At 32.6% G+C, this 20,834-nt stretch overlaps 2 protein-coding genes across 3 annotated transcripts in view; both read right to left on the minus strand.

Moving 5' to 3' along the window:
• Positions 1–12,108, minus strand: part of LOC145239766 (inactive phospholipase C-like protein 1) — a 162,890-nt gene extending 150,782 nt beyond the window's left edge. For both annotated transcript variants that reach the window (XM_080103196.1, XM_080103195.1), the window contains exon 1: positions 11,976–12,108. In XM_080103196.1, coding sequence (XP_079959322.1) covers positions 11,976–12,105 — 130 coding nt within the window. In that variant the 5' untranslated portion in view covers positions 12,106–12,108. The remainder of the gene's footprint in view (positions 1–11,975) is intronic.
• Positions 11,995–20,834, minus strand: part of LOC145239767 (uncharacterized) — a 759,337-nt gene continuing 750,497 nt past the window's right edge. The window contains exon 3 of the mRNA XM_080103203.1: positions 11,995–12,125. The gene's annotated coding sequence lies outside the window, so the exon portion shown is untranslated. The remainder of the gene's footprint in view (positions 12,126–20,834) is intronic.

A 20,834-nucleotide genomic window follows, 5' to 3' on the forward strand; every position in this document is an offset into this window, starting at 1 on the left:
TAACGTTTATCCTTGGGTGGTTTTTGGGCCTTGATAAGTAGTGACTCCTTTGTAAACAAGTAAAAAAAAAAATTAGGTGCATGGCCAACAAATGTGTAGGGAAAATGAGGGTCGATGGTCATCATTTGTCAAAAGTGGTGAAAATGTTTATCTTATGTTTCTGAACAAACATGTTACCTCTGTGGATTAAATAAAGGATTCCATTTGAAATATCAACAAGATGCACCTAAAGAAGGCTGGAAGTTACATTGGCCGAAACGTTGTTAGAATAACATTGAAGATCAGTTCAAATAATAAAAAATTATTAATCTTACTCTTGATCAGAGTCATCTCGGTCATCACAATACCATATTTACTCAAAGGAGCCATCTTATTTTTGATATCCCTAAATTTACATTTTAAACTATTTTTTTTTTCATAGGTATGTTTATATACACAAATTCGATGGAATGAAATAGGGAGTGGACCCCCCTCCCAAAAAAAAATGATTAGTAACGCGGGATGAAAAAAGAAACAGGGATGGAGTTTTAAGAATGGATGCTGTCCTTCAATTTGGAGAAAACTAAGGATAAAACAATGAAAGTACATTTTTGCTCCTAGTCGAAAGGGCAAGGGCAACGCACACAAGATGATAAAAATGTTTGATGACTTTATAAATTGAAATTAACACTAATAAGGTCTGAGTCAAAGACAACCTGTATACATCTACTTCAGACTTTATGACCCTATCTCTGTTGAGAATGAACTCAACCGCACTGTTTAAGGCAATAAAGCATTGACACAGATGACGTATCCCAAACTTGCACACTATCTGATTATTTAAATCAGGACAAAATTAACATATCTATACCGGTCTGAACGATAGCTGTCTGTCAACTGAATACACAAAAAAGGAATAGAGGATTGACAGCAGCAAATGTCTGGTCTTACAAGATCAGGCTGTCTGAAAATATCGACTTCCTAACTTAAATGTACCGTACAATAATTAAAAAAAATTTTTTTGTCTCAACTTTTTGCAAAACCAACTCATTTTCCTCAAAGCCCAAAACAAAAATAACTGTCCTATGCCCTCTCTTTTTACCTCCCCCCACTGATTTAAAATGCATCAGATATTAATGTTATAACCTTTTCCAAGGTTCAGTCGTGTTCTGCAGGGCCGGAAATGAAGACACTAGAAGACAACCAAACCAAGCTGTACGAATTAGTGAGTGGAGATATAAAAAAACTTAAAACATAAAAACTTTCTCCAAAATTACTAGATTCAGCATGAATAACCCAAAAGGGGTTGATGTACTGCGAAACAAAATAACGTATCTAATTATACTATTTCAGACGAATGTACTATTTTTCAATGCTCAATATAAGGTGGGGGTAGTGTAGTATCTATTCCGTTTTCATGGGACAATTATCCTTAGAAGAGAGAGTCATATAGCATTTCTAGCATCATGTCTTTCACTGTTGAAATCTTACCAGCTAAAAGAGAGAAAGAGGGCTTAGCCTGGAAATCACATAATTTGCACAACTTCTGCCATTTAAACTGTTCCACTCCAACACAACTATTAGTATGTAACAAGAAAAGTAACCTACAAAAATGCATGCTAGTGTTTTTAATTTTTTTTTAAGGAATTCAATGTTGATGGAATAAACGTAGCCATTTTTACTTTTTTTATTTCCCTAAATAAATGTAATTATTTTAATTGTTACCACTGACGTTGTCCAAAATGAAAGAAATACTAATGTTGTTAAAAAAAATAAATAAATTAGACAGATAATATAAACAACTAGCTTTATCGGGAGATCGGTCAGAATAATTATGAAAACTGAAAAATTGAATTTCAACTGAAAGCAATGCTATCTACTTAACTGTCATGTCGAAATTAATAATTACGAAAAATGATAAAGTAGAAAATTAGTTATTAATGAAAATTGCTTTCGAAGTAAATAGCAAGTCTTGCTTAAATTATAAATTAATTCTAAATTAGGAGTTACTCCCCTTGTTACAATTACATTCCAAAAATAAGAATGGTGAATCGCTGGATCGTGTAAGTGAATGTTTTATGTAATAATATGTTACTAATTTCGACATGACAATCGAATAGATAACATTGCTTTTAATTGAAATTCAATTTTTTTTTTTGATTTTCGTTATTATTCTGAACAAGCACTCTTTGTTGCATAATATTTAGCACATGTGAATGAGTATGGTTATAGTAATCTTACATGTGTGTGAAACAAGAGTTTTGACATCAGAGTGGAATTCGATGACATCAGAAGGGATAGAGTCAAAACGATATGCAAATGAGATCATGCAGATGTGACGTCATGTAGAACCAAAATGACAAAGAACAATTGGATTTTAAGGCAGACCAAGGTGGGCTCTCTCTATCATGCTAGAAAGCTATTCAGGCCTGAAATTATCCTGTACCTCTATAAGGCCACCATTCGCCCATGTATGGAGTATTGTTGTCACATTTAGGCTGGTGCATCTACTGCTAGTCTCTCATTCCTGGACAGGGTTTGAAGGAAGTCGCCAACTTGATAGTTCCTGAACTGTCATCTACGTTTCAGCTTCTGCCCCATAGACAAAATGTTGCATCCCTCTGCCTGTTCTGAAAGTATTTTAATGGTGAATGATCTGACGAACTGCAAGCACTTGTGCCCCCTCGACAAGCAGCTAAATTCCACCCCTACACAGTAGAGCTCCTTAGGTTTTAGAAAGCTTTCTACTCCAATAGTTTCTTCCCCAGACCTGCTAGACTTTGGAACTTCCTTCCGGGATTCTGCTTTTCCAATTTTACTGACATGCAGAAGTTCAAGTGTAATGTGAACAGACATCTTGCTGCTCATCTTCCTTCATAATATCCATGCAACTTATGTCTCCGATAGTAGCTTCCTATTTTAAAGTGGCACTGTGCCTTGTTTGGGGTGAAAATTGAATAAAAAAAAAAAATTAAAAAAGAGACCATTTTGGTAGCTCAAAGTAAATGGTCACTGACAAGCTGCATTAACTTTGAAAATACTATTAAGAATCACACATGGCGATGGGCGTCCATCTGTATATCTATCTAGCTATCCAGTCAATAGTCATTTAGGAATATAACTATCTTTCTCCTTCAGATAAAAAAGGTGTAAATTATACTTTCAGTTCTTTCAATAGACCTCCATTTCGAGACTGCCTCATCTTAATTCTTCTATAACAACAACAATGTTATTTGAACAATGGTTCCTAGCAACAGAGATGACACAGAAAGAAAAAAAAAATGGTGAAGAATCAACATGACTATGACAAAGATAAAGAGACTATGCAACAGCTGTATCTACTTGGAATTGTCCAAGAGGTAGTTAATTCATTCAAAGTTTAATTTTTTATTTATTAGCACCTATTTTAAAAAACTTATACAGAAAAAAAATAAAATCTTAGTTGTAAGGAAGGCAAGTCTTTATATTTTCCAATAAAAATATGAATTATTTCTCTTGCTGATTTAGAGTCTTCAGTCGTAATTGAAAAATATTTATGTACTACCAATTATCTGGGTGGGACTAAATTAAAAATAAAAGAAAGAAAAAAACTGTACGTTACTACAGTGCTAATAACTTGCTATAACAATAAGACCTGAAAATTGGCTAGTCGGAATCGAAATTTGATATGTCAGCTTAAATGTTATTTAGGTCTAATTTAAAATTTCACAAAATGACTTTATTTTGTATATACAACTTGATATAACAATAAAAAAATCCTAAATTGGCTAGTTAGTATGAAAGTTTAATATGTCAGCTTAAATGCTATTTGTGTCCAAGTTTTAAAACCTTGTAAGATAACTTTAATGTTGGATGTATTTCTGATTTATTATTTCATTATATCTTGAACATGTTATAATATACTTTGGCTTTTCATATGTTCGAAACAAACGTTTTACTACTTAAAAAACATTGCTATAAATGTATGTAGTTGTGGATTAGTTTTTTTTTTATTATTAGTTTTTTTATTATTCTTAAATCCAATGACGATGCTAGTTATGCGTGGGAAATACAGCAGTAGCACAACCATAAAAGGGTCGTTCCCCATATACATTATAAGCCAGTTACAAAAATAACATGAAAATTGGCTAGTCAGAATCAAAGTTTGAGGTGTCAAGTTAAATGCTATTTAGGTTCAACTTTAAAAAAGATAACTTTATATTTTAGAAGATTAAGTGGATGATGATTGCGGATTTTTCTAGAAAGATATTTACATATTGAGTGACCACAATTATTTACAGCAGGACTAACATCCTTGCCCTTCCTTTTTGAATGGTTAAACATTTGGAATAAATAAAAGCTTATCTTTTTCTTTCGAGCCAGACAGTTGAAACACAAACAAGCAAAAAAAAAAAAAAAAAAAAAAAAAAAGACAAAAAAACAAGACAAAACAAAAATATCTGTTTCATCCAATATCATCCTCCAATCAAAAGCTTTCTTTTTCAAAATCAATATGTTGTTGAATAATTAGATGACTCAGCTAAATTTACAAGTGTTGAAGTTAAATGTCAGTTAACAGGAAATCCTAAAACTTTTTAAAGCGAATTATAAACTAGTGTTGACATGCTGACAATATCGAGGGCAATATTTTTTATCTATTCAGCATTGCCCGGAACTGAAATAATAATAATCATAAAATATGACCGACTTGTTTATGATTTGGTGACTTTAAATGTTTACAAACTTCCTTATAATACATGAAGTAAATGGATAATTAGCAAAGAACAAATAATATATATATATATATATATATATATATAAAAGCGAAAATGCGTATATGTATGTTCGCTTTTTGTGTATGTACTATCGCTTATAACTGTTTATATAGCCTCTAGATCATAATATGTACGATTTGCGAATGCGTGTTGCATCTAGATTTATTTACGTCGATTTTTACAAAACTATTGCTATTTCAGCCCGTCTTGTTGCGGTATTATGGTGAAAGATACTAGCTGGGAGAAACTTTTGATTTTGTTTAGTTCTGGAGTGACAAGGATGACCAACGACACCCACAATCCCCTCCTTTTGAGTTGGCCATGTGCCTAAGTTTTTTGTTCATTGTTGATTTTCAATGTATTTTTAACATGAATAAAGGATTTAATATCTCAAAGTGTAGTATCTGTTCTGGCAGATACTGTAAGCAAAGACTATATGTGGGGGCAACCCCACATATAAGACCTTGGTCATACCAATTGTCACTATCCAGCTCCCCTACTCCTCGGGGAGCTGGTCCCCATTTCTCCTTCACTCCTCACATAAAAAAATCGGCCTTGTGCCTAATTTGCTCAGTGAGGGAGCAAATAAATACCCAGTTCCTGGCAATTGTGCCGGTTCTTGCCCTTCAGACCGGGATAAAAATGTAGTATCTGTTCCGGCAGATACTGCAAGCAAAGACCATATGTGGGGGCAACCCCACATATGACCTTGGTCAATGTAGGGGCAACCCTTCATACCAATTGTCACTATCCAGCTTCCTACTCCCAAGGGAGCTGGTCCCCATTTCCTCTTCACATTAAAAATCGGTCTTGTGCCTAATTTGCTCGGTGAGGGAGCAAATAAATACCCATACAATCGCACCAGGGAACGTCCAGAAGCAATCAGCTTTGATCAATGTGGGGCCAAACTCCTTATATCAGACAATTGCTATTTAATCTGGACAATGGGGAGCTGGTTTCTCCATCCCCAACATCTTGGGGAAACAACCAGTCAAAGTTGGGTAAACAAACCCAAAAGCTGCCCCCGCAGCCAAAGTTAACTCTGCTACTTCTATTTGACCTCATTAATGAGGTCAAATAGAAGTAGCTGAGTTAACTTTTATTGCGGGCACGTGTCAATTCTGTTTTTAATACTTAAATAAATAAATTCAAACGTGTTTCAGTTGCTCTTTGTTGGCTGAGCGGGTAACGTGTCAGGTTTTTTGCACACTTTCTTTTCCACCTTCGCCTCAAGGTTTCGGGTTCGATCCTAACTACTTACCAAAACTGTTTTTTTTAAAAAGCCCCCTCCCCCAACACAAACACCCGGGCAATGATTTTTTTTAAAGAAGTTTTAGCATTGTTTTTATTTATTTATATATATATATATATATATATATATATATATATAAAACAGGGTTCTTCTTTTGTTTTGGTCTCCCCCCCCCAACACGCACACCTCTAAACACCCGGGCAATGCCGGGTACCTCCGCTAGTAATGTATAAGTGGAGGGAAATAACCCATGACGTGATTACGTCCATTTAATATATCGGAATATTCTGTGAGTAAGCACAAAGATTTTCCATTTTAAAAAGAAATGATTGGCTTCTTTAGAAAGTAATGGAAAGTAGGTGTAAAGTACAGAATAGTTAACATTCAAGAACTTTGCTTCTTGAATTTTGGGAATAAGGATTGATAATTTGAATTATTTGGACAACAGTTATATTGAGTGTTATTCTCACAACGTTTCAACCGATGTAACCTCAGACTTCTTCAGGTGTATCTTGTTGAACTCTGGAATCTGTATGACACTTTGTATAAAACCCTTCCTTTAATCAACAAGGGTAGTATGCTCTCGTTTCATCAAATATAACTGCGTAGAAGTCATAAGTAATTTGCAATTGTATTCTTACTACACCAAGGATTGAACCTTCAATCTACAGAAGAGTGTCACTTATAACTGAAGTTTTTATGTAGTAATTTATTGTTACAGTACAGGATTGATTCTATTTAATCCATAGATGGGAACCCGACATATAATACCACCCTGGAAGTAAAAGCAATTCAGAGGTGACCACATTCCTTAGAGTTCCTTACCGACAGATTCGATTAAGTGGATAATTTATTAAAAAATAACAATATTTAACATTCTATCGCAGCAAGATTATCAACGTATGAGTAGAGAAATAAAATCAATTCTTTGCTAAGAATGGCCACGTATTGTATTGGCTATACACAAATGTAGAAAAAAAGAAATAGAAAAAAAAAGCAAAAAAAAATTAATGTTAAAGATTATCTCCCCTTGTATTATGATAAAAAGTTAAGTTCTTACAGTGATTTCTCTTGCTTGTTGTATTGACTAGCGGAAAACAAAGATGGAGGTTTGGATAAACAACAATCTATGTATAATCAGAGTTTGCAGGCAAACCATACAGTCACCATGAATTGTCTATACAGTTTATATTTTATATTCTTTTGTATCAAGATTAGCAACACATGTGAGTAAAGAATCTAAATCGATTGTCAGAATTTTAAGAATGGTTATGTATTACCTTGATAGTAATGCATGTGTCTACAATAAAAGATGGTAAAAAGCCTGAGGTGAACAAAAACATTTCATTTATTAATAGTTTGCCTACAATAAACTATAAGACATATATACATAGATTAGACATACCAGTAAATACATTGATCCAGTACAGATAAAAATCCACAAGTTATTCACAAGCACCGCAAAAACGTACATATTCTTCATGATATCTATTCTGTTATACAATGTTCTACATATGTAATATTACACATGCATTAACATGTAAACACCCATGACCCAACAAGTATCAGATTATGTCGCAAGGAACACATAGGACATAACAACCCGACTTTTTTTCTTTTTTTTTCTAACAGAGCAACATTTATTTCTGGGTATTTTCCCGAAAAATCACTAATGCAAACAGTGCATTATTATTATTATTATTATGTTATGTTACAAAATACATTTTCAATGCATGGACATACTGAATAAAACTGAATTAGGGTACTGCGAATGAAATATACAAAAAGCCATATGTCGACCAGCCTTTAACTAAACCAAACTTTGATGAATGAACAGAATAAGAACTACAAGTGTTCAACAAATATGACCTGGAACAAACACCTTAGTTATCACTACAGGGAGCGAGTTTATTGCATGGCAGTCTTTTGGTTTGATTTGATTTGGCTTGGTTGCTTTGTTTTATGATATACTAGCCTGGGTGCCCAGCGTTGCCCGGATGTTTGGAAGTGTGCGTTGAGCCAAAAAAAAAAAAAAAAAAAAGTGGTAGTAGGCAGGCAGAAAAAGGAGAAAAAGAATGTGAAAAAAATAAACATGACGTCTTTGGCGTTGCGTCCATCACCAAACTGGAATTGGCGAAGGTTAATAAATCGAAAAGAGGCAATGATGGCAAAGGTTAATAAATCGAAAAGAGGCAATGATTTTCGAAAATATTTGTAAAAAAGCGACTCCTTCCTGTAGAAAAGTGCCCAGTTGAGGGTTAAGGAATCAATGTTTTTAGCCAATTTTTCGATATTTGTTGTCCAAAGGGTTGAGCTTCAAAATGATACTGATCTCATGAAAATCCGTCGCCTTTGTCGAAAGTTTTAGGCAAATATACATACTTACATACAAAGATTTAAACCGACAGATGAGATTTATATTATAGATTAATCTTCTATAGGTTATTTAATGCTCAATCTAGTCATTTTTGCTTCAAGTTAATATTTTCAAATATTTATCCATAGTCTTTGAGTTGGTTGCTTTGTGGAGGATAAGTGTTATTTTTGTTTTTGGCTTTGAAGAACATGATTGAGTTTTGCAAGGGAAAGGAAGAAAACAATAACAAATGTTTGGTGCATTTTAGTCAGGAACCTGATATCTTTAGAAAGCCTGATTGGGTAACACCAGTCAAGTATGGCAAACTAGTTGCTGGACTAACTCACAGAACGTGGGTTTATATTAGATCAAAACGACTGGTCATCAAAAAGAATCATTTGCATAATTGGATACAGCTCACTATGCTGTCCAAGCTAATTAAATAATAAAGAGTACATTTACTGGTATATATATATATATATATATATATATATATATATATATATATATATATATATATATATATATATAATCTGAGGATTTGGATTTGCAGGCTGGTGTTTACATGCACACGGGAAACTGGGTTATCGAATATGCACTCAAATGTCCCTTCATCCAACTGTAGTTAAAAGCAAATGTGACATCACATGCCTCAAAGAAAGAGGGAGCAGGAAAAGTCGGACAGTTTATTGGGAAGCTTTGGAGTAATCAGCATGTGTAAAGAATGATTTAAGAATAGATTACAATGAAGAATGCTATTCTCTGGCATTTGATAAAGGAAATCATGATGAAGATGAGAGTGGAGATCAGTCAAAGAGGAATAATACATTTTCTATGAGGAAAGTTGGAGGTTGGCACTTTTAAATGATTCAAACAGGTCATGTTTATCAGACTTAGTGGTTGAAGATGTTTATCACTTGAATCATTAAAAGCATTCAGGTGATAAAGATCTTGAGTCACTCAAGTGTGACATTCAACGAGTTGCAGTATGGATGAATACATTTCTATTATTTGGATTCTTCTGACTTCTATTCTTATATTAAGTATTATTTTCTCAACATTTTGGTTGATGTCTCCGCCGATCTTCTCAAGGTCTATCTTGTCGAATTCTGGAATCTTCCTGTAGAACTTGAAAATCTGGACAGAATTTCCAATGGAATCCTTTATTTAATTCATGTGGAAATAGCATGCTCCTGTTCGATCAGCCATGACCGAGTAGAAGTCCCAATTAATTCGCAATTGTATTCTTAGTGTCACCTGCACTTTCAATTGAATTTTATTGAGTAAATTATTCACTATGCCACGGGTCCTTGTGGAGGTTACATTGACCAAAACATTGTGAAAATAATACTCTAGGTGAGAACAGTAATCTAAAGAATCCAAATAATACGAATAATCAATCCTCATCTAAAAATTTCAAACACATAATGGATGAATGCATAGTTAAAATATGTAAAATCAATAATTTGTAACCAGAAAAACTTGTGGAAATTTTATCATTAATTAAAAAAACGTAGGTTTCAATTGTTTCATTTTATCAAATTATTACATATTTTTTATTATTTTTGAATAGGCTTGGACTGGTACTACCAGACCTGTCTGTATGGATATAGCGGCTTCTTGACCCAAAATGCAACAAACATTGGTCTTATTATTTTTCCCTTTTTCCTTTACAAAACTCAATCATGTTCAGCAAAGGCTAAAATAAAAATAACAGTTTCTCAATACAAAACAACCAAACCAAACATCACAAATAAATATTTGAAGATATAAACAACTCACAGCATAACATTTTTTTACCAAAATTACCAGATTGGGCATTACATAACCAGAATAGTATTGATATGCCATAAAAAAAAAACAACCAAACTAATTAGGTTTGGTTTGTTTTACGGCATATCAACCATCTATGGATTATCTGATGCTGAATAAAATTGTTAAATATAATCCTATAGATATTTAAATTATTTATATTCCTAGAATATATCGCTCTCAGAATACATTGTATTACACTTGGTAAAAATGCCTCTTGGAAATTCCTTCTTGTTATTTTATGAAATTGCTCCAGACAAGGCATGAAGCCACTACATATAAGGAGTTAACAAGAATAAAGGACCATTATCACAAAGAAAGAAGATGCCTATTGGTCTTAGTCTTGAAAAGATCAAGATAACAGCTAAGAGGAAAACAGTCAGCAGGAAGTGAGTTCCACAAGCCTGCAGTTCTTGTGAAGAATCTACTAGAATAGAAAGTTGTATTACAATGAGGTATAAAAACAGTGAATTAATGGAGACAACTAGACCAACGAGACAAACGAGCTGGAACAAAGGAAGCAAGGAATAGATCAGACAATTCTATAGAACACATGCTATAATAGTAAGAAAAGACTGAGACTGGCAACATCATGTCTTTAAGAGAGAGAGAAGGAGAGAGAGTGTGTATGTGTGTGTGTGTGGAGAAGAAAGGATGGAGTGAGGGCAATCAAATTACAGATACATTTCTGCACTTTATCAAGAACCATCATATAGGACAGAGATGCGACAGCTCTAATATGACAACAGATGACATGCAGACAACTAATCTTGAGTATTGTTAAATACTGGGAATTCCAAGGAATAACTTTGGTGAGAGATGAGACAAAAGATCCAAATTCAATCCTACTTGCATGTTTATTGACTCAACGAATTTTTGTATTCCTATTTTTGATAACTCTTTCTGGATCATATCTGTTTGAATAAAGTTGATTTCAATTGTGGTATGGGAGACACACCTTTTTCATACCTCACAAGACCAAAAGGATGGATATTTATTCAACAATCCCCACTATAAAATGGAGATCCCAACATCTTTCTCTCTACAATTGCAGGGATAACAGCTTGCCCCTTTCTTTTCACCATGCCTATTTATTACAACTTTTCACTTTGAGTGAACTCCATAGATTTCTGAGATTGAAGGATGGCAATCTATTATATAACACAATTATATACAAGTCTAGGAGTGATTAAACTAAGAAGAGGAAGGCCCTGAAACAGCATGTTTTCTCTCCTGATAACCGGAAGCTGAAATGGATTACTTCAAAAGTGAAAACATCTGAAAAACATGATTATATACAAGCCTACAAGGTAAGCTGTTTCTTTCAAAACAATTTCTGTTGTTTTCTGCATGCTTTATGACGAGTTTCTTCTATTGTTTTGATAGCAATTTTATTCTTTATTCTATAAAGAGCATTTGCGTGTGTGTGCATGTCTTCAACTAAAAGTCAAAAACTACAAAACAAAAACTCATGAAGTTAGTATATTCTTGATCAGTGTTGCTCAGAATGAATATCTAAAATTTGCACATACTTACTCATTCATTGAGTCTAAACTAGCACAGATTTGACCAGGGGAATGGGGCTGTTTTCCAGCCACTAATTAAATGGAAGTAGCTGATTTTTTTTTATGAAATGCCAACTCACTGCTCGAGTTGTGTATCTGTATGCCTAGAGAGAGGACTTGGATGGGCAGAGAAGAGAGAGAGAGGGTGGTGGTGGAAAAAGAGAGAGATAAATAGATGTTTTAATGGAAATATGTTACATTTTTGTCCCTATAAAAAAAAAAAAAAGGAATAAACTAAACACGAAAAGTTTACTTACTTCTTGCTTTATTTGGTTTCTTTGATGTGGGCTGCCATCGAACTTCTGTCATGTCTTTACTAAGGGAATACATTCGAAAATATTGTCGGCTGTTGGAACGCACTTTGACCATTTCAGACCCATCCTGCATACAGGCAAGGCAATCCTGGGCTGAAAAAAAAAAAAAAAAAAAATCAAGTGAAAACAAGAAATGAAAACAAAATAAAAACCATCAAAAGACACCTCATCCTTAGGGATTTTTCATTAGGAAAAACTAAAAAGATCATTCTTGTAAACAAAACTTTAAATATTTAAAATAAACATATTACAAACTCAACCGATTATTTGAAAATTTCGAAAAACTGAATAACGTTTTATAATTTCTTGGTGCATGTTTTAATATAGATTAAAAACTGAAAAAGTGATCCAAAACAAATATATAACAAATGTTACCAAAAGTAACAATAAGTTACTCTTCTACCTACTTGGATAAATTTCTGGCGTTTAAGCTTATTTCAAAGCATTTATTAAGCTTGAAACGCAAGTAGTGCCAAGTGTATAAGTTAAAACAATAACAAAAATGGCGGACATGAGGCCGAAAATAAATCAGAATAATGGTAAAAATCTATCAAAAACGAATATCACCATGACATTTATTGGGTGAATTTTTATAAATACTTTGTTTCGTTTTTAAGTTTTGAACGATTCTCGAGACTCCTAAAGTGGCAGACTCATATCCGCCATCTTTGTTATTGTTTTAACTTCAGCGCTTGGCGTTACTTGCGTTTCAAACTTAATAAACATTTTAAAGTAAGTGAAAACACAAAAAGATTATCCAAGTAGGTAGAAGAGTAACTTATCTTGCCTTTGGTAACACTTATTTGTTATATATTTGTTTTATTACTTTTACGGTTTGTTGTTTATAGTAAAACGTACCCAATTTTTTAATTGATTAAAATATTTTTGTTTCTGAGACTTTCGTTGTAAAAACAAGATATTCATTATTAAAGAAAACTTAGTGTTTTTTTCTGTTTGTTTTTTTTCTCTATTCATTTTGCTATTGGTAGAGGGTCGACTTCTCGTGGAGAGAGAAATGTACACGCCCAATATTATTGATAGTTGGAGTGAAGTCTGAATTGATATGCAAGGTGGCTAGCGCAAATTAGCCGAATAATGCTATATAATTATTTTATTAAATAATTACTTTTTTGTTGTTAAAATGAAGAGAAAAAAACCTCACTAAAACGTCAATGAATGTGCTATTTTTACAACGAACGTTCCAGAAACAAAAACAAGAACAAATGATTTTAATTATTTTATAAAAAATTATAACATTATTTGCTTCCTGAATTCTCTAATAAAGTTTACATAATGTTTTCAAAGATTGACCAACTCATACTATTCACAACCGATCATATTTAATCACACGGTTGCATAAATATAATATTGTTTAAATAATATTAAAGAGCTTTTGTACCAAAAAAATGACAGGCACAAAGGCACCATTATAACACTAATAGAATTATGTATTTTCCCGTTTTTTAATTACATCCACGGCTTTTTGGGTCCATTAAAGCTTAAAAATAACAATAATGCTACAAATAAGGTTCAGTATTATTACATCTTGATTTTTACCTTCATAAGGGAACATCAAACTTCTGCTCAGAGAATTAAATTTACCTGTCCCAGGGCGGGTATATATATAATTTTTCTTAATTAAGCCTCGCCCCGACAGTCGAGTTTTACATTTCTTCCATGTCTTTTTTTATGCACATTTTATCTTTCTTTTAATAATATTATTGGAATTCATTCCCCCGTTTCCTTGTACCTATTTGTGAATTATTCCACGGATTTCTGCCTTTCGGATTACTTTGGATCATCTTCCAATTACGCGATTCCCTTGGATTTTACTTGTGCGAATGGAAATTTAATTAACTTTCTTGGACTCTGCATGTTTGGATTTTACCGTCATTGGATATTTTACCCATCACCAGACTATCCATTCACATGAAATCACTTTTTTATTCACCCTATTCCCTCTGCTTCATTTTTTGTCATCAAGTAAGATCTATGACTTACTTGTAGTTTCATCAAATACTTTTGCAAGCAAAATCCGATCCCGCAGTTTGCTAAATCCTACCCTCTGATGAGAAGGAAAGGATTTCTTCGAAACTCTGCTTTTAGTGTTTCCTTTTTAAAATTAAATATGTTTTTAACTCTTTTTCAAAGTGTTTTTTAACATGTTTTATTAACTACTTGTTCTTATATTTATATATATATATATATATATATATATATATATATATATATATATATATATATATATATATATATAAAGCTGAACGTCTGTGTGTGTGTCTGGTCACGAAATGGCTCCTACATGGTTGACTATTTTAAAAAACTGATTACATATAATGATAGAAGATGTAACGAGAATCAGGAATGGGTATGTTTGATCTGTCAGAACGGTGGTTCATAAAAATTGTGGGGTCTACGTTCGCGCCTGGCCCCCAAAGTATGGAAATAAGAAAATGAAAAAAAAACGTTTACAAGGGTTTTTGATATAGATGTACATAAGAATACTTTGATAAGTATGTTTTAACTTAAATAGGGATGGTATAATAAAATTGTGGGGTCTGCGTTCGCGCCTGTACTCCATGAAAATAAGAAATAAATGTTACCATAGTCAATAAAAGTTTGGTTCATGTTTTTTTTCTTTTGAAATAGTTTTTAATGCTCTTTACTTGAAATAATTTCAGCGAACCGAAATTAAAACGAAAATATGAGGTGATAACTACTTAAATGAATTTTTATATAGTGAAATGCCCTTTTCTCTACCCCGCAACCTCTCTCCCACAGAAGAGACGTTGCGAGCCTATCCTTGTTTTATCGTTATTTCCATGGCAGGTGCTCGTCTGAACTCCAATCTCTGGTCCCCCCCTCGCCAATCTTTCACGAAAAACACCCGTCTAGCTGAATCCACTGTGAAAAATTTCCCCCACTCTTTATCTGTGCCTAAATCAAAACGTGGATTCCATGAACAAAGCTTCTTTCTTAGAACTGCACGTCTGTGGAACTCTGTTCCGTCTGCCTGCTTCCCACCTGACTACAACTTGGATGGCTTCAAGTCCAACGTTAACAAATTCCTAATGAACCGCTCCCTTAAGTAAACACTTCATCAAATCTCCACACAAACGTATTGTACTTGCAATAACCCTTATCCCTGAGTGGCTTTCGGGCCTTGATAAGTGGTGACCACTGTGTAAAAAAAAAAAAAAAAAAATATAAACTACACATGCCATAATCGAATATTCCTCAAGCACAAAATAACAGAAAACATTAAAATATGTTTGTAAATATTCCTTACGTTGACAGAACTCTCTTAAATTGTTAACACAGAATGCTCAGGTGCCCCTCCAAATTGAAAACGGGGTTCTCTATTTCAAAGTCGCTGCCATCTTAATTTTTTTTTAAACCGGTTCGTGAATTAAAAAAAAAAAAAAATTTTTTTTTTACAAACTACTTAAAGATACAAACCAATGAACTTTTCTACCATAAAAGTAACATTTATTTCTTGTATATTTATATTATTATATATATAACATTTTCTCTTTGTAAGGAAACATCATTTTGTTGGTCACTCTTGGCTACGAATGGAAACAAAGTTGATATAAAAAAAATATATTTTCGCGAAAATTATCTTTACTTTCATCATATTTTGCTTAGAGTAAAATTTTTGAGTATGAAAACCTATCTCTTTACAACCCCCTTCTTTTCATAACCTATCATACTTTCATCAATCACAGTCCATTTTCTGTAGGCTGTTTTTTAACCCAGTCAACGACGGGTACTTCTGCTAGTATATATATATATATATATATATATATATATATATATATAATACAACTTTTGTGTGTGTGAGTTCGTTTCTCATAGACTCCAAAATGGCTGAACAGATTTTCTTTACAGAACTTTAGTATATAAGTCTGGGCGTGATCTTAGTTAAGTTTTGTTTCAGATAATTACCGATAATCGAAATCGTTATTTTAATTTATTTATCACTGGTAAAGCCATTTTTTTCCATGCCGTTGCTTAGCAACAATGATAGAACAGCGGGCCGTGAAAATTCTACTGTCGGTAAGTTGATAACGTGTTTTTTTTTGTTTTTTTATTTGCATGATGCAATTTATACGTCAAAATTTTACACATAAATTTCTTAACTTCTTTTCATTAACTGCAAATAATTTTATAAGACTTGAAAATTTACGTGTGTTTTTTTATTTTTGCATGATGTGTTCTGTAAGTTCAAACCCTGCACGTAAATTAATTAATGTTTTTTTGTTAACTGGAAAGAAGTTTATCTCTTCTCTACTTATATATAAAAGGCACTTTGCCTGTGTGTGTGTGTGAGAGAGAGAGAGAGAGTTCCTTATAGGCTCCAAAACGGCTGGGCCGATTTTTTTTAAAAATTTCACACACATATACCTTATGTGCCTGAGTGTGTTTTAGAGAGGCTTTGCATTGGAATACCTCTGATAAGTATCAAAAATCGACAACCAAATAAATCTGATTTAAAGAAGTAACAGTCCAATTTTGGTCAAAGTTAACACTTTTATGCAGCCTACCAACATAATTGCATTCAAGAAGTTTTATCACCACACAAGCAGAATGGGTCGGCCTGTAAAATCAACAGTAGGCTCTTTGATAAGACAAAGGCGCGTTCAAAATGAACGCTCTTGTGTAGAGTATAATTGGATCATTGTACCTGACTTTAGCATTTTAAACTAAATTCAAGTCATTATATAAAATAAAAAATAATTTCATAAAATCAACAGTAGGTTCTCTACAGTGCAATGTAGACTACACTAAATTGTGGACTAAATCACTGCGGGGAGGCTTCCTCACATCGCACAGTGGTGTGTTCCTGACTAAAGCAGGCAATCAATTGATTTGCTGAACAAATGGGCGATTTTTGATTTTGATGACAATAAAAGTATTAGAAGTGTGAAACTTTTTAATCCTCTTTAAATCCCGAGCAACGTCGGGTCGCCCTGCAAGTATATATATATATATATATATATATATATATATAAAACACACGCACACAAAAAAAAAAATGAAATGAACAGATATACACACACACACGGACATCAAATAGGATCAACAGATGTTGGTTTAATAGTATCTTCCATTCTCAAAAGGTTGATCTTTTCCTGTGCTAATATTCTGTAGAAAGTGCAACACTGTCATTTCTAATAACACTGAAAAGTTTGTCAGATCAGACGGAAATCTATTAAAATAGCGTTCAAAACATTCTTGCTTTATCTAATTTATCACTATTTAAGTGAACGAATGTTTACTGCAAAAATACATCGTCCTCACACACACATCTCTACTATTATATACAATTCACTTTGTGTGTGTGTGTGTGAGAGAGAGACAGAGAGAGAGAGAGAGAGAGAGAGAGAGAGAGAGAGAGAGAGAGAGAGAGAGAGAGACAGACAGACAGACAGACAGACAGACAGAGTTCCTTATAGGTTCCGAAACGGTTCAGCCTAGATTTTGCAAATTTCGCACAAAGGTAATTTATATGTCTGGCAGTGTTCTTAGATAAGTTTCATACAGACATTCGTCCAATAAGTATCGAAAATCGAAAAAAAATCCAATCTTAAGAAATAGTCTTTCTTTCTTATAGATAAAAAATAATTTTTACAGGGGAATATTTTATAAAATCTGATCAAGTAATTTCTTCTTAAAAAAAAACAAAAAAAAAAAACAGTTTTGTTGACATCTGGAAACCATAGTTCAATGGTAGCGCATTCGACTACAGATCGAATGATCTTATGTTCAAGCCCGGGTGTACCTCACCATTTTATTTTAATTTTTTTCTTATTAATGAATTTAATTTAGGATTTAAAAAAAAGAGGTACCATTTAAAATCGCCGCAAATCATTTCTTTGTTTGCATATTTTAAAACTAAACCTTGATCAGAAGTGAGTTTTCAGGGCATTCATCGTCAAGGCCAAATATCAGCTGACGTGATATTGTAAAAAAAACAAACAAACAAAACAAAACAAAACAAAAAAACAGACGGAATTTGATGAACGACATTATCATTTATTTATTTGCGAATTAGTCCACTGGGCAAATTATTATTTGTAATATATAATATCAATAGAGGATTTATTCTATAATAATACATATGCAATCTGCATAAATTAAAATACGATGTTTAAGCGTATTGTACAACCAAGCGTCGTTGTGTGTGTGTGTGTGTGTGTGTGTGTGTGTGTGTGTGTAAGTAAACAGGAATTTATTCCGTATAATATATGACGTATCACATTGCTTTTTGGCCGACACTCGTGTTTATATGGGTAATAACTCTTCCAAATAAACGGTTAATCTATTCCACAATGGTGATAAATCCGAAACAAACAGAAATCAAAACCGTATGTTCTCGTGTTCAAGTCGAGTTGTTTTAGTAACAGTTATTCTTAGGTATGACACTAATTTTCGACACCTATAATAAAAAGTCCAAGTAAAAAAACTAGTAAAATGAAATTACTTCATCGTAATTTTTACTCTATATTAGAAAAGGACGGACCAGGGTTTAAATTGCATATAAACATTATTTTACACTCCATAAAACCAGCGAAATTTGATTTGAACATCGCAAATTGACAAAACCTTAAAAAATGATAAAAATCACAATGGCGATAAATTCTTCAGAACAGAGTCAAATTAAACAATAAAAATATAGGGGAAAATCAGTACAAATATACACTTATATTTTGTTAAAGTATCTTGTTTTAGTTCATTCATTATTCAAGTGAAATAAGTGTTGCTTTTGGCTTGAAATATCATGAAAGACACATATATAGGTGTGTAAAAATAAATAAATAATAAATAAACTTATATTTAAGCAAACAACACCAAAAACAATTAACTTCCGGTATCTATGGACAGCCCCAAGTGACAACTTTTCCTTGTTGATAATAATTTATTAATTTTCAATATTGTAATTTGTAGCCCGAAAAAAAAAAAAGTAATATTCAAATTATTTCTTTTAAATTCCTCTTTATTCTGGGAAATATTAATTTTTAATTCCTAAAACTAAGCATTATTCAAATTTTAACTAAATCCTTAAATTATAGGCACAGCCAAAAAATGTTAGAAAAACCAATTTGTTTTTTTTAAACGAATTAAAATCTATTAAAATCCAATTATCTTGAGCAACTTTTTTTTCCAGAAAGAAAAAAAGCTTGAATTTTATATGAAAAGCATAATATAAAACTTCTATTTTTAATAGAATTTAACATTTTAAATTTTCAAACATACATCGCTATTTTTATCTTGATGGATAACACATTTATATACATTTTTAAAAGGTTTTTGAATCAATTTTATTCGTCTAAATAAGATTTAGGATGATTTTCTATATGAATATGCAAAAATATTATAACATAAGTACCTGAATTTCAAATGATTCCATCTTTTATCTCGCTCTATAGATTTCACGTGGCAACGTTAAAAGAATCCAAAATTTAATGATAGTTTGGAAGAAACTACTGTAACCTTTACAGAACTAAATGAAGTTAACTTAGTTCTGTAAATTTCCATGTATTTTTAACGTTTATTTTGATGATTAAGTGAAGAATCAACTTCATAAGGGTTTAATTCTTTTTTTTATAAGCGATACATATATATTTGTTGCCTACATAACCCTCAAGGTTAAGCAATGATGAGGTTGGCCAGTACCAGATGAGTGACCATTTTGGGAATGCTCAATACCTTATGTGTTGGAGACAACTCCCGCATCTAGTATCACGTTTGGTCGTCTTGACCCTGTCTTGCCATCACGACCAAGTGTTTCTGGACGAGAGTGTGGTAGATGCAAGTCCCCAACACTTTAAACTAAGTCAAGCACAAATTACAGCAAAAAAAGAAAAGGGGGAGATAATTGTAAATACGAACAACTGCTTATAGGCCTTATGGTCTATCATAGCTGAGGTAATATCACGTAATGACAAATTGCCGAAAGAAATTATATTTTTAGCAAAATGCGCAATCATTTCTCAATTTTTTTTACTTTTTTGGTATCGATTCTTCAAAGAATTTTTTTGCTATAAGAATATGCAAAAATATTATAACATAAGTATCTGAATTTCAAATAATTCCATCTTTTATCTCGCTCTATAGATTTCACGTGGCGACATTAAAGACAGTTTCGAAGAAATTATAGTAGCTTTATATGAATAAATGAAGTCATTTAGTCCTGTAAATTTCCATGTATTTTTAACGTTTGTTTTGACGATTAAGTGAAGAATCAACTTTATAAGGATTTAATTCTTTTTCATAAGCGATACATATTTGGTGCCAAAGTTAAGCAATGATGAGGCTGGTCAGTACCAGATGGGTGACCATTTTGGAAATGCTAAGTGCGTATGTGTTCTTGACCCTGTCTTGCCATCAGGACCAAGTGTTTCTGGACGAAAGAGTGTGGTAGATGCAAAAGTCCCCCACACTTTAACTAAGTCAAGCGCAGGTCAACGCAAAAAGGAAAAGGGGAAAGTAACAATTGTTTGTAAATATGAACAACTATTTTAAAACTAAATAGTTAAAAATATTACCAAAACTTATTTTCGTTTTGTTAATTTAATAAATTGTTCACGATAAATTAGTCTAATATAATTATTTGTTAGATGAAATTCGCATGTATCACGGTATGAATGCATCGAAGGAAGGACACGTGATTATAGCTTTTTATTTATAAGCGTAAATAGTTACGTGTAATTAGTGTATTTATTATCAAAAAATGATAATCGGCAGTAAACTTCTTTCAAGAAACTTTGGTAAATTTATACAAACACCGTGACAGCG

The sequence above is a fragment of the Euprymna scolopes genome, chromosome 19 (genome assembly GCF_053919585.1).
Source record: "Euprymna scolopes isolate OS-2025 chromosome 19, ASM5391958v1, whole genome shotgun sequence".
In the NCBI taxonomy this organism is placed as follows: domain Eukaryota; kingdom Metazoa; phylum Mollusca; class Cephalopoda; order Sepiida; family Sepiolidae; genus Euprymna; species Euprymna scolopes.